The sequence below is a fragment of the Nicotiana attenuata genome, unplaced genomic scaffold, assembly GCF_001879085.1.
Source record: "Nicotiana attenuata strain UT unplaced genomic scaffold, NIATTr2, whole genome shotgun sequence".
Taxonomy (NCBI): Eukaryota; Viridiplantae; Streptophyta; class Magnoliopsida; order Solanales; family Solanaceae; genus Nicotiana; species Nicotiana attenuata.
In genome coordinates, this window is record NW_017672040.1 from 56,199 (window position 1) to 71,017 (window position 14,819).

At 39.8% G+C, this 14,819-nt stretch overlaps 1 protein-coding gene across 3 annotated transcripts; it reads left to right on the forward strand.

Annotated features, from left to right (window-relative positions):
- The first annotated feature begins 10,765 nt into the window (after positions 1-10,765).
- LOC109211481 (arabinosyltransferase RRA3-like) lies at positions 10,766-14,710 on the forward strand. 3 transcript variants are annotated; one of them, XR_002065719.1, is made up of 3 exons: positions 10,766-11,269; positions 12,032-13,231; positions 14,355-14,710. XR_002065719.1 is itself a non-coding variant. In XM_019375024.1 (2 exons), the coding sequence occupies exons 1-2, from the start codon at positions 11,108-11,110 to the stop codon at positions 13,145-13,147; spliced, it is 1,278 nt and encodes a 425-aa protein (XP_019230569.1). In that variant the 5' UTR covers positions 10,766-11,107; the 3' UTR covers positions 13,148-13,502. The 3 variants fall into 3 exon arrangements, 1 of the variants encoding a protein (XP_019230569.1); XR_002065718.1 differs by lacking the exon at positions 14,355-14,710 and adding an exon at positions 14,240-14,332; XM_019375024.1 differs by lacking the exon at positions 14,355-14,710 and having other exon boundaries at positions 12,032-13,502.
- The last annotated feature ends 109 nt before the right edge of the window (positions 14,711-14,819 follow it).

Sequence of the window (14,819 nt, forward strand, 5' to 3'; positions counted from 1 at the left end):
GTGTGCTCAAATCGTATCTAACGTCGTTGTGGGCCCCCGACTCTATGTCTTTAGCAATCCCTTAGCTTGTGTGGTAAGTTATTGAATTGCAAGTCCAAGTCCCGAACCAATGGTCTAGAACTTGCCCTGAATGTTTGTTGAGGCGAAATCCTAGGTGAATTTTGACTTGAGACATGATTATAGGCTCTCCTTGATCCAAATGATAGTTTGAACAATTCCATAACCTACCAGTGATATGATCCCTAGTTAACCCTTTTGAGCCTTAGACCTTTTTCTTTCAAGAACCATGATACAAGTTTATACCCGTTCTAAAAGATACCCTCTCTTAGCACCCGATCTTTCCTTTAGCACATGGCAAAAGTATAAGTTTGGGGGGAGAGACGAGGATTAGCAAACAAAGTGGTAAAAAAGGACGCAAAAAAGGAAGAAAAGGAAAGGCAATAAAAAAGAAAGAAAAGCAAAAAAGACAAAAAGAATGTTCAATGTAAAAAAGAATAAAAAGGGATTCAAGAAAAGCAAAGAATGAAAGGTGTGGAAACTTGAAAAAGGAAAAAATGTGTGAAATGCCTAAGAAAGAGTGACAGTGTGTCTCTCTAACCCCTTAGAAAGAAGTGAAAATGACTCAAAGAGTCAAGTGAATGGATGCCGAATGAATCAAAAGAAGTGCTTAAGGGAAGATGGAACCCACTTAGACCAAAACATTCCCTACCTTGAACCAAAAGCCTCCACAATGTCTCCACAAAAGCCCTATATGATCCTGAGCTGAATGAAGCTTACATTAGTGGATACTCACATAAGGGGCAAGCATATGGTACCTAGAGCCGGACTTGTGGCTTTTTCTTGAGAGAGATGAGTGAATTCCCATTATTCTCGTTCTGAGTGCCACTATCTTAAAGGTGAGGATTGCTTAAGGAGAGTTGAGGATGTGTGAGTTTGGGTTCCACAATGACCAAAGTAATAGAAAAGAGTTCTTTGATGTGTTGAGTCAATTCTTGATGCTCTTGTGTCGCACTTGATCCATGGTGTTTTAAAAGAGTAAATGTGTTAATGATTCATGTGTATTGAGGGCAATTGTTAGTCCCAATTGAGGCTAGTTGAGGTCACTTTAGGATAGCTGAAATTTTTCTTGGACTTTCTCTTAAGGGGTGGGTCTTATTTTGTTTGCTTGAAGACAAGCAAAAGCTTAAGTTTGGGGAGTTGATAACTAGAGATTTTGATGCATTTTATACTCCTTCTTGCTTATGCTTTGATCAAATATTCATACAAAATAGTCCCAAAAGTCTCACAAGTTGTGTTTGATTGCAGGTTTGATCAACAAAGTGACAAAATATCAAAGATCGGCTCAAAAGGAGTGAAACTTGCTCAAGTGCCAAAGACAAGTCAAGTTCAGCCAAAACAGGCCCAGTGCGGACCGCACACACTTTGTGCGGACCGCACTGGGAGGTTCAGAGAGCTGTTATTTCAAGCGTTAAGGCAGTGCGGCCGCACTAGGTTTTGTTCGATCCGTACTGAAGGCAATGCGGCCGCACTACCATTCTGTGCGGTCCGTAGTGCCAAGATTCAGAGAGGTTGCATTTTCAAGTTTTAAGCCTCCGCGGTCTGCGGTCAACTTTGTGCGGACCGCACTAGAAGCCTCCGCGGCTGCAGTCTATTCTGTGCGGTCCGCGGAGCCCAAGTTCAGAGAGCAAGAATTTTGAAGTCAAGAGCCCAGTGCGGACCGCGGTCCATTTTGTGCGGTCCGCACTAACCCCGCAGGGGCAATTTTGTCCAGATTTTTTAGCTTAGTATAAATAGATTCTTTTTCCATTTTTAGGGTATCAGATATTCTAATACGTAAGCTGCGCTCGTGGGTCGACTTTTAGCCATTTTGGGCATTTTTACTTACTTTTCATCATTGAATCTTTGTATTTAGCTTAGCAATTAATTAATATGAGTTCATCTTCATCTATTTCTTGTTTTTCTTCTTTGAATATGAGTAGCTAGACCCCATAGCTAGAGTTGTGGCTCAACCCTAGTGTGGGTAATTGATGGGTCTTGTATTTTAGGGCTAATTTGACTATGGGTGTTTGTTATTTGGGCCAATTTCATGGTTAATTTCTGAATTAGTGGTTGCAAACACTAGTTTGTGTTGAGTTGGCTTAAGCTCTTCTTGAGAAAGAGAGCCTAAGTCTCCGAAATTGGTCCAACAATGAATTGGGGCGTACTCAAGAGATTGATAGCCCCAATTAAAGGGTTAAACCTCGAGATAGTAATACCCGAATTGAACCCTAAGTTGCTTGTGCAAAATTGCATACCCAATTGGTCTTGAGAAAGACAATTTGGGCAAAATCACTTGAACCACCGAGAGGTGTAGAGTGGGTAAATTCGTGCAACGGTTATAACATACTCCCCAAATATGTCAAATGAGCCTTAGATTCAAGTACCCGTCAATTGACCACCTAGGCGGTAGTCACCACCCTAGTGCCCTTTACACTATTTGAACAACCCATAGCATTTAACTCTTAGCATAATTTACAATTTGTAGTTTATTTAAAGTAGAATTATAAAGAAAATCCCAAAAATGAATAGAAGTGTAATTAAGCACATACACAATCCTAATCTAGATAGATACTCGATTCCAACTTCTAGCTCTCTGTGGATATCGATCCCGATCCAAAATCGGTAAAAGCTATTGCGACCCTCTCTTGCTACTTAATAGTAGTGCAGAGTTGGCAGCGATCACTTACCATACTGAACTTGGCTTATGTGGATTAGTTTTCTTTGTTATAAAACGCACATTCCTTTTCCATCTTTATTTGTTAAATTTTCCTATTACATGCACATCCCTTCCCTTCTCCACCTTTATTTGCTTAAATATTGTTATAACATGCACATCCCTTTCCCTATTCATCCTTATTTGCTCTAACCGCTCTTCATTTGTTTAAAGACTGCTATATCAAGCCTCTCCCGCCCCTACTCCCATGCTTGCTTTATTACATTCTCATATATTCCACGAACTAACTTCTTCCCTTGTCTTTCTTTTATGCCTTTCATGTTTTACCTTAATACTGTATTTACCGCTTTTACATATTTACCATGCAAATACTTGACAACGTGTTATTATCTCTATATAAAGCATGCTCAACATCATACTCCACTTGTGCTAATTATCAACATAGCGGCACTTGATGAGTGTCCGCGCTATTCCAAAATTATCCTTTTTAAATTGAAAAAGCTTATTTACGGTAGCCTAGTCGATAATCGGTGCAGTGGACGGTCCCATGCCTTTCCCTCCAATATGAAATGTACATGCATCATGTCAAACCTAGCATGGGTTAGAACGTTGTTAACATGATAGCCCGCTAAGATAAGCCTTGTCCAAAGTCTGACGGGATTTCCAAAATCCCAATTGACACCATCATGTTATGTGCATTACTTGGAGAAAATATGCCGATATGTTGATCATTAGTGTGTAAATAGTCGAATTTGGAGGGGGAGAGGGCTAACCTTATTTGATTGCAGAAAATAAAGCACGAAGTCCCCAGGTTCGGCATGGTCCAAAACATCCCACCTATGTTGCTTGATTGGTGGAAAAATCTCGCACCTAGCAACAAGAATCATGTGAGAAGGGTCCTTGGTAATTACCGTCCTTTCTAGACATCCGACCGAGTACAGGATTGGTTGAGGCCGCCACTATGTTTTGGGATGAGAAAAGGGCCGTCTTCCACTTCGATGACATAGAAATGACTCCTCTCCTAGAAGAAATAGGAGGCTTCGCTAAGCTACCGTGGGATAGTCTAGGGTTATTAGTGCCAGAGAATCACACCCCTCGCGGTTTTCTAAAAATGCTAGGTTTCAAGAAAAATGATGAGTTGCTTTGTTTGAAGAAGTCATACATCCCATTTGAATTCCTTTATGAGCGTTATGGGCACAGCAAGTCATATCGCCTTAATCATGATGAACTTGCCATTACTTTCTTAGGTTGGACGCACCGTCAAGTTTATATTTTCATTGTCTACTTCTTGGGGTTGTTGATATTTCCAATGAAAGGGGGAAGGATTCATACAGGTTTAGCCATGGTCGCCAGGACTTTGATGGAAGGCATCGAGGGACAGACTTATACCATCATCCCCATGATCTAGCCGGAATGTACCACGCTCTAGATCGGTGCAAGCAGGGATTTGAACACTTCCAAGGTTGTAATCTGTTACTACAAGTCTGGTTGCTAGAACATTTCCAGAGGGGATAATATCGCCAAGAGCTTCTGCGTCGACCATTGAATGACTACATAGCTTACCATCACCCAAAGAGAATGACATTTATCCCAGACAGGTTTGCACAACATGGAAATGCTGTGAGCTGGGTGCGTTTCTTCAGCAATCTGACGAATGAGCAGGTACATTGGATGCTTGAATGGTTTCCTAGCAGTGAGTTCATCATCAGGTCAAGAGAGACTACTCATCTAGTATTGATTGGGTTGAGGGAAATCTATCCTTATGCTCCTATAAGGGTAATGAGACAAGCGGGAAGAAAACAGGTTATACCTCGGGTTTCCAACATGGTCCAGTACAAAGCAGATTTTAAAGGGGACGTTATTCCATTCAGGTTCGAGGCACAACATATGTGGAATCAGAAGGTCATTGTGGAAAAGGATACTATTGAGCCAGATAGGTATCATGTCGGCCATGTGTACTTCTACCCATCATGGTTAGTGGACGATATAGCAGGAGACGTCAAGCCGGGAATTAATCTAAAAACTAGGATTAGAGAGATTGGAATATTTAAAGCAAGGGTTGATGGAGCTTGAGGGAAAGATGAGGAAGAGGCTTNGGCGGGGCCATACGATATGGCGGGATAGAAATGGGCTGAGTGCCCGGAACCATATCAATGCAGAAGTCAATTTCCCTGTCGGGTGGCATACCCGGCAGGCCTGAAGGGAAAACCTCAGGAAACTCACGAACAACAGACACAGAATCAATAGAAGGGACCTCAGCACTAGAATCACGAACATATGCCAAATAGGCCAAACACCCCTTCTCGACCATACGCCCAGCCTTCACGTACGAGATAACACTGCGGGTAGAATGACCAGGAGTCCCTCTCCACTCTAAACGAGGCCTACCCGGGAAAGCTAAGGTCACAGTATTGGCATGACAGTCCAAGATAGCGTGGTAAGGTGATAACCAGTCCATCCCCAATATAATATCGAAGTCAACCATGTCCAGAAGAAGCAAATCTACACGAGTCTCAAAACCTCCAACAACCACTATACATGAACAATGGACGCGATCCACCATAATAGAATCACCCACCGGCGTAGACACATAAACACGGGCACTCAAGAATCACTAGGCGTGACCAGATATGGCGCAAAATAAAATCGAAGCTTCTCTACCACAAACCAGAACAATACATGCACCTCCACCTCTAATACCTTTACCTCCACCTCTAGCATCTCTACCTCCACCTCTAATACCTCTACCTCCACCTCTAGCTAACTGAGCAGGCTGGACGAGTCCCTCAATGAACCTCCTCACTTTCTCTCACGGTGGGAAGTATGATAAGAGCATGACGAGCCAACTCGATGAATCTGATCTCATACTGAGTAACAGTCATAGAACCCTGCTGGGGACGCTCAAACTGCCTCTGATAGACCTCTCTCTGAGTGATGGGGAGAAGCTTCTCCAGAAATAGCTGCGTGAACTGTTCTCAAGTCAAAGCTGGTGACCTAACTGGTATAGCCAATCAATAATCTCTCCAACAGGTCTTGGCAGATCCAGACAAACGAAAGGTAGCAAAATCGACCCCATTAGTCTCCACGATCCCCATGTTCCTGAGAACCTCATGACAGCTGTCTAGATAATCCTGGGGATCCTCAGTAGATGCACCGCTTAATGTAGTAGTGAAGAGCTTGGTGAAACTTATCCAACCTCCACAAGGCCTCCGAAGACGTATCTGATCTATCACTGGTCTGTGTTGCTGCTCAGCTGAAGAAGCGGTACATGACCTCGCCATTCGTGAAGGGACAAGAGTAGAGGTTTCAGTTTAGCATTTGAGAAACAAAACCGCACGACAGAAAAGAACAAGTGTTAAGTTTTCCTAACTCCGTAGCCTCTGGGGGATAAATACAGACGTCTCCGTACCGATCCCTCAGACTCTACTAAGCTTGTCTGTGAACTGTGAGACCCATGTAACCTAGAGCTCTGATACCAACTTGTCACGACCCGGATTTTCCCACCCTCGGGAGTCGTGATGGCGCCTACTAATGAGAGCTAGGCAAGCCAATCCTTAGCTACTTACTTCATTATCACTTTGCTTCTTTTTAACAAATATAAGGCGATAACATGAAAACAGCGAAACTTTAAATAATTAAGCGGAAGATAACAATTTAATATCTCAACATGAATTTCTAATACAACCGTTTGAATTTCGACTACCCAGAACTGGTGTCACAATTTCACAGACGGTCTAAGAGTACTACAAATAAAGGTCTGAAAGAATTAAATACAACACTGTCTCTGGAAATACATGTAAGAAACAGGAAAGTCGATAGAGAGAGAGAGACGCCGGGCCTGCGGACGCGTGCAAGGCTACCTCGGAGTCTCGGTGGACTGAAGGCTGGCTCCCAAGCTACTGCTGCTATCCGGGACCTGGTTCTATCCAAAAGAGCACAGGGTGTAGTATCAGCACAACCGACCCCATGTGCTAGTAAGTGCCTAGCCTAACCTCGGCGAAGTAGTGACGAGGCTAGACAGGACTACCACATAAACCTGTACAGTTATATATATATCTACAACGGGAAAATAACAAGAACAAACATTTTAAATGAGAGGGGAACATACTTCGGGGGTAGCAGATAATACAGAATTTCAAGAAGATAATAAAGAACATCAATAGTTTTAACTCTAACACGGATAAGGAAAATAAAAGCAGATTTCACTATCAGTACATATCTCGTTGCAGGCGTGTAACCCGATCCCATTTCTCAATAATTAAATCTCGTGGTAGGCGTACCACCCGCTCCCATTTCATTAAGTTAACAGTTCTTCCAAATGAAATTTACTCCAATAAACACAACAATTAATACGAATTCATAAGACAACAAGTACACAATAATTATGACTCACTGAGAAAAAACAAGTAATGACAAGTAGCAATTAATTATGGACTTTAAGGAGAAAATAGGCAATTTAATATTTAGTATGCTAAATGTCAAGTAGCAATTAAGTCACATAACATGTAGCAATTATAACATGAATTCAACCATAATGTTGCGCAAGGATACCTCGAGCCAATAATAACAAGTAACACAATAAAGGAATATGCCAACATAAAGAATCACAGTAATAGTGGAATAAGACAATTAATGCACTTGAACCGATAACAACAAGAAAATCAGTAAATAAAAGTAAAGGACAACATAACTCAATTATCAGCAAGAATCAGGAAAATCAAAGACAAGTGCACGGCATCATCCTTCGTGCTTTTACTTTCGTCCTCACCAAGTAATAATATAATGAAAACGTGCACGACATCACCCTTCGTGCTTTTAGTCTCTTTCCTCACCAAAGCAATTAGAATAATAAAATGTGCACGTCATCACCCTTCGTGTTTTTACTCTCTTTCCTCACATATAATCAATAGAATTGGCACGGAATGGTACATCGTGCGGCATGGCATCACCCTTCGTGCTTTTACTCTCTTTCCTCACCAAAGCAAACAATGCACGGCATCACCCTTCGTGCTTTAACACTCTTCCTCACCCAAACAACAATCACAAACAAGGGCAAGGGAAATAAACAAGAATATGTAAGAATCCCGGCAAGGGAACAACGATTTAACAATTAAATCCCGACAAGGGAGCAACAAGTAAATAACTAAATCCCGGCAAGGGAACATTTCAATAACTCTTTCTCTATCTTTCACTTGTACTTCATAACTCACTTTACCACTTGAGCCAATGCTCCAAAGGATTCAATCATCTCATATACTTTCACAATTCATAATATAACTCGAGCCAATGCTCCAAAATGTTCAAAGATCTCAATTCCTTCCACAAACTTTTCACAACAACTAGAAATCATCACCAAAGCATGAAGAATACAATAAAATCATGAAAATCACAATATAAGACTCACGGTCATACTTGACACCAACGTATAGATACTCGTCACCATGCCTATAGCCTTATACGTCGTACTCAACAATTATCACATAGCAAATAGGACTCAACTCCTAATCCCTCAAGCTAAGGTTAGACCAAACACTTACCTCGATGCCTTGAACACGACTCAAACCTCGATTATAGCTTTATCCCTTGATTCCACCGTCAATTCGCTCGTATCTAATCACAAATTGCTTAATTACACTAATAAACACTAAATGAATCAACCCCAATGCATGGAAATGAGTGTTCCAAAGTTTTACCCAAAAAGCCAAAAATCGCCCCCGGGCCCACGTGGTCAAAACCCAAGGTTCGAACCAAAACCGGATTACCCATTCCCCCACGAACTCAAATATATAATTTATTTTGAAATCGGACCTCAAATCGAGGTCCAAATCCCCAATTTTTGAAAAACCTAGGTTCTACCCAAAACACCCAATTCCCCCATGAAAATCTTTGATTTTAGGTTGAAATCATGTTAAAAGATGTTAATGATTGAAAGAAATGAGTAAAAACTAACTTACAATTGATTTGGAAGAAGACTTGTTCTTGGAAAATCGCCTAAGTGTGTTTGGGTTTGAGAAAAAATAAAGCTCAAAATCGTTTAAGTGTAAAAATTGCAGGTCTCTGATATGGGAAATGCGAACAGGGGTTCGCAGTTGCGAAACGCGACCTCTGCAGATGTGGGAAATGCAAAACAGGGTTCGCATTTGCGAACCCTTCATAATTTCCCCAGGTTTCGCATTTGCGAAGGAGCTGTCGCAATTGCGACATCGCATTTGCGAATGAAGGATCGCATTTGCGATACATGCTGAACAAGGGAGGTCTCGCATTTGCGAAGGGGAAGCTCGCATTTGCGAGAAAAGGGTGGCCTGGGCTGGCTTCGCATTTGCGATCCAGCCTTCGCAATTGCGAACTCGCATTTGCGAGCCAGTATTCGCAAATGCGAAGCCTGCACGCCTGAACACACCAGCATTTTTTTTAAGTTCAAAAAACACCCCGAGGCCTATTCAAAACTCACCCGAGCCCTCGGGGCTCCAAACCAAATATACACACAACCTCAAAAACATCCTATGGGGAGTTATTCGTGCGATCAAATCGCCAAAATAACATCATTAACATCGAATTAAACCTCAAAATCCAAAAATTCTTTCAAACTTCATAAAACATCAAATTTTCCAATTTAGGTCCGAATCACGTCAAACGACGTCCGTTTTCAACCAAATTTCACAGGAAGGACTTAAAACATATATAAGACTTATACCGGGATCCGGAATCAAAATACGGGCCTGATACCATCGCTTTCTAATCAAATTTTATTTTCAATTTCCTTAAACAATTTCAGAAAACAATTTTACAAAAAAATTTATTTCTCGGGCTTGGGACTTTGGAATTCGATTCCGGGCATACACCCAAGTCCCATATTTTCCTACGGACCCTCCGGGACCGTCAAATCACGGGTACGGATCCGTTTACCCAAAATGTTGACCAAAGTCCAATTTATTCATTTTAACATCAAAATTTAGCATTTTTCATAGAATTTCACATTTAAGCTTTCCGGCTAAGCGCCGGGACTGCGCACGCAAATCGAGGCTACTCTAAATGAGGTTTCCAAAGCCTTAGAGTCATAGAATTTAGTTAATTGGTGATGACTCTTTGGGTCGTCACACTAACTAACCTTCAAAATCACTCACTAAATCCTGAAATATATTTAATAGTTTTCCATTACAATTGCATGTTAAGAGAGTCAACAGAATTAGGTAGAGAAATTTTGCAAAAACTCCAAAATAAACATCACAGTCGTCACTGAGAGTTGTGGTCGGATGAATAAGATCTAGGACTCGTTTGGCCATAAAAAAATTATTTTTTTTTCGAAATTAGTGTTTGTCCATGAAATTTTCAATTTTCACTTGAAGATGAATTTTCGAATATTTTTGAAAATTTGAAAAACTCCAAAAGAAATTCCAAATTTTCACTTCATATCATTAACAAAAATTCAAAAACAACCCAAAATATCAATTTACTTTTAAAAAAATCACTTTTTGTCAGAATTTTATACTACTTCTTATGTCCAAATGCCCACCTATTCATCATTCATTGCATGTCTCACGATCAAGTCCTGAGAATTAAAAAACAATCCTTGTAAGGAGCTCTTTCTCCATATTAAATCATGCGCGCTATGAATCCAGATTAGAGGGTATTTGGCTAAGCTTATAAGCTGGTCAAAATGGCTTATAAGTACTTTTTGGCTTATCTACGCGTTTGGTAAAATTAAAAATGCTTATAAGTTAAGTGCTTATAAGCCAAAAATAAGCCATAAGTTGGTCTCCTCTAACTTATCAAATTTCAGCTTATAAGCAGTTTAAGTTTGACCAAAATATTTACTATTCTACCCCTAAAATACTTCTTTTTAAAACAAAACTCTTCGTATACCCAGTTCTTTAGCTGCATATTATTAATTTCAGCACTATTATCCAAACACGTAACTGCTTATTTTTTAAATCAACTTCGGCACTTAAAAGTATTTTTCAGCACATAATGCTTATCAGCTACTCTAAATCAGCTAATCCAAACGGGCTCTTAGTCGCCCAATACAAGTACCGGAACAAACAGAATAGTCAACTCTTCATTACAAACAACCTGGTCCGCGAAACACCAAATAAAAACCCACATTGAATAAATAATTCTAACCACAGCGGTGCCACACTCTCTACAAAGAAGACTTCGTAGACTTTGATTCATCTCCATAATCAAAGATCCAAACTTTTTGAGTTTTCAAAACCCATCTCAGCTTAATCTTGTACCCCCAATTTTCTGCATTTCATTTCTTTCACGAAGCAGTGTTTTTTCTTCTTTTTTAATTGTTAAAATGTTTGAGTAATCTTTACTCCATGCTATAGAAAAATAAGGATTTTGTGTAATTCAAAAAAAAAAAAAAAATTGTGTCGTGGGTGTGACGGAAAAATGGCGGGTCGTAGGGAGAAGTATGGGCAATCAATAAGAGGATCTCGAATTGCTGCAGCAATTGCGATCGGTGTTCTTTTGGGCTGTGTCTTTGCTTTCTTGTATCCTAATGGATTCTTCTCTCCCGATCCACCTCACCCTCTTTCTAAATCCAATCTTCAGGTCAGTCTTGAAACTTTGCCATTTTTGTAATTTTGTTCACTTTTATGTGTGTTCTGTGCGTCTTCTCTTTATATAGGAAATGGGTTTATGATTGAATTATGTTAATAGCTTTTTAAGTTCTATGCACTGACAGTGTGTAAAAAATATTTACACTATCATGTTATTAAAAGGTAATTGTAGCTAACTCTATTTTAAAGTAGTGATTGATAACCTAGGATAAATGGTAGAAAAATTAACCCAAATAGCCACCTACTTAATCTCTTAAACTAAAAATAGTCCACGGATGTTTAATTCATGTATAATATATGTATAACTGTGTATAATCTGTGTATGCCGGCTAGAAAAAATAAACGTTGAATTTGGGGGGCTATTTAGGTAACAATCCCAATGGCAAGTGGCCTGCTATAACGGGTTAAATTACATTGATGATATAAAATATTTATGACAATGTTAGTGTGCATAACTTAAATCCTAAATGATTCTGTCTTTAAACTGCACGAAAGTGGCTGTAACGTATATGAAGTGATTACGGTGCTGTTAGGAATTCAGTCCAGCTCTTATCTTTTTGTTTGATTTATGTTTGAACTTAGATGCATGTGTGTTTATACCTGATTGCTATATAATAAGACTAACTTTGATTATGAAGTCTTTGATAATGGTTATCTTTGTTACGTTGGACTTGATATAAAATGCTTGAATGTTGCTTGATCAATGTAGAATTATTTTATAGCTCCTTATTTAGAGATTCGATTCAATTCTTAGGTTGGCTCATCCAATTGTGAATCCACGGAGCGGATTAATATGTTGAATTCCGAGAATAGGAAGTTGACTGAGAAAAATGCAGAGTTGCAAAGGCAGGTGAGGGAACTAAATCAAAAGCTTCAGGTGGCTGCACAGGGAAACGGTCGTGCTCAGGAGCAACTTGTGGTGTCGAGTCAACCTCAGAAAGCTGGGCCTTTTGGAACTGTCAAAAGTTTGAGAACTAACCCTCCTGTTGTGCCCGATGAATTGGTAAACCCAAGATTAGCAAAGATGTTGGCAGAGATTGCAGTTAGCAAAGAGGTCATAGTTGCACTTGCCAATTCAAATGTTAGATCCATGCTGGAGGTTTGGTTCAACAGTATTAAAAAAGTGGGTATTCCCAATTATCTGGTTGTGGCATTGGATGACGCTATAGTGGATTTCTGCAAGGAAAATGATGTCCCAGTTTATAAAAGAGACCCTGATGATAATGTCGATTTTATTGGAAAAAATGGAGGCAACCATGCTGTCTCAGGATTGAAGTTTCGAATTTTGAGGGAGTTTTTGCAGCTTGGTTACAGTGTCCTTCTTTCTGACGTCGATATTGTGTATCTGCAAAATCCTTTTGATCATTTATATCGGGATTCAGATGTCGAATCAATGTCTGACGGTCACAATAATATGACAGCTTATGGTTACAATGACGTTTTCGATGAACCTTCAATGGGTTGGGCTCGATATGCACATACAATGAGGCTTTGGGTTTATAATTCTGGCTTCTTTTATATCCGACCAACGATTCCTTCAATCGAGCTCTTAGATCGGGTTGCTGATCGGCTTACTAAGCAGCCAAATTCCTGGGACCAGGCAGTTTTCAATGAAGAGCTCGCCTTTCCATCACATCCCGGGTATGTTGGCCTTTATGCTTCCAGGAGAACAATGGATATCTATCTGTTCATGAATAGCAAGGTCCTGTTCAAGACTGTAAGAAAAGATGCTAATCTGAAGAAGTTGAAACCGGTTATAGTTCATGTAAACTATCACCCGGACAAGTTTCCTAGAATGAAAGCAGTTGTTGAGTACTATGTCAACGGCAAGCAGGATGCGCTGGATGCATTCCCAGATGGTTCAGAATAATAGCAGCAGCTGCTGAAATTGGACCATACATTGAGAGCTAGGCCAGCTATATTCTCTGTCGTACTATTTTGTCTTTACATACAGGTAGCTCAGTTGATTCTCCCTTTTGGATCAATGTGTAATACCAACCAACTTTTGCTTCTATGTTCAAAACTTGTCTCTCTTTCACCATAGTAGTAGTTCTATTCAAAAATCTTGCAGGATTGTGCTTTGTCTCATCTTTTCTCCTGAGTAGCTACTGAAGCACAACAGGGTTCTAGTTGCAGTGGCATTACAATAAGGGATCTAATAGATCAAATGACCATTAGGTGGTTTGTTACCTTCCTCATTTAAACTCATATAGCCATTACCATGACATGACTTGATTATTCCTTTTTATGATGCGTGTAGAAATATTAGATGACTTGATTTAGTTTAGGCATTAGAGTTTGTCGATGCAGCTTCAACACTGAGCTGTGGTAACCTTGGACAAATTGGAATGTCGCTTGCTATTCATGGATTTGTTTGCGCAGAATTTTATTTAGCAGCTCTTCTTAAATTGTTGCATTATTAGATACTTCAATTTAGCACTTAGATATGAATGTATTACCATTAGAAGCACTGTCTTTAGTGATGTTTGGTACTCTGATTCGAGAACTCTGTAGAGACTATTAGATATCTTGATTGGATAGTGACATTTCTTACTCTGTTTTAGCATTCTGTATTAACATTTTGACTAGTAATACAAGAAGAGAAATAGTGTTGTTATCACTCTGTAGAAATCATTATGCAACTTTAGTTCCCTTACTAATGTGGAGTAATTCATAGTCGAGGCTAAAGTTGGAAACAGAAACATGGTACATGTTGTCTACTGGAAACATGAAGATGTCACTACGAGTTCTTTCTCCCCGAATACCTAAATCATATTTCTAGATTATCATAAGAAAAAGAAGTTAGATGTAAGAAGGATGATACTTCAAACTTTAGGAAATCATTGTGACTGCAATACAACACTTAATAATTTAGTAGCTAACAGGAACAAGACTGGATAAAGCAGAATGGATACTACAGTAATTCATTCATATAGCTAATCTGAGTCTGAAACATACTCAGGTGATTGAACAGAATCCTCTTCATATGGAGTTCTAGGAGTGGAGCTGTCACTGTTATTACCAGCATTGTCATTTCTGATTTCCTCACTATCACTCTCAGTCCTATCTTTGTCCAGGACCTTGTCATCACCAGTATCAGCATCGTCATCATTTTCTTCCTGAGGGAGCTTAAAAAACCCGTAGAGGCGAGAGCCATCTTGAACCCCGTATTCACTAAGGGATTTTTGATCTTCATTCATCATGATATGATCACCATCCTTGTCGAGCAAAAGGATGAGGCGATCACCGGGAAGGTTTTCTTGATTCTGTATTGCTATCTTCAAATCTAGCACTGTTGCATTGTCGCCTACTTGGACATGAAAGATTGTTCCTGTCATAATCTCGACCACCACCTGCATTTTTGTTTTGTTTTTGTTGAGTGCTTGTTCTGTGATGAGAGATCCATGAATTATAAAGAATGTTTTCACAGGAACTGCATTCTTGGATTTTCTTACAATTTGCATTGCCTGAAAAATGGGATAGTTGTGACTTGTGTGAGAAACTCAAATCATGTAAATCAAAGCTGGAGCACTTCATCTTCT

Excerpts from the sequence above, each read along its gene's own strand:
- LOC109211481 (XM_019375024.1), top strand. The coding sequence starts at position 11,108 with ATGGCGGGTCGTAGGGAGAAGTATGGGCAATCAATAAGAGGATCTCGA. Across the intron at positions 11,270-12,031 it reads TTTCTAAATCCAATCTTCAG|GTTGGCTCATCCAATTGTGA; the intron begins GTCAGTCTTGAA and ends TTCAATTCTTAG.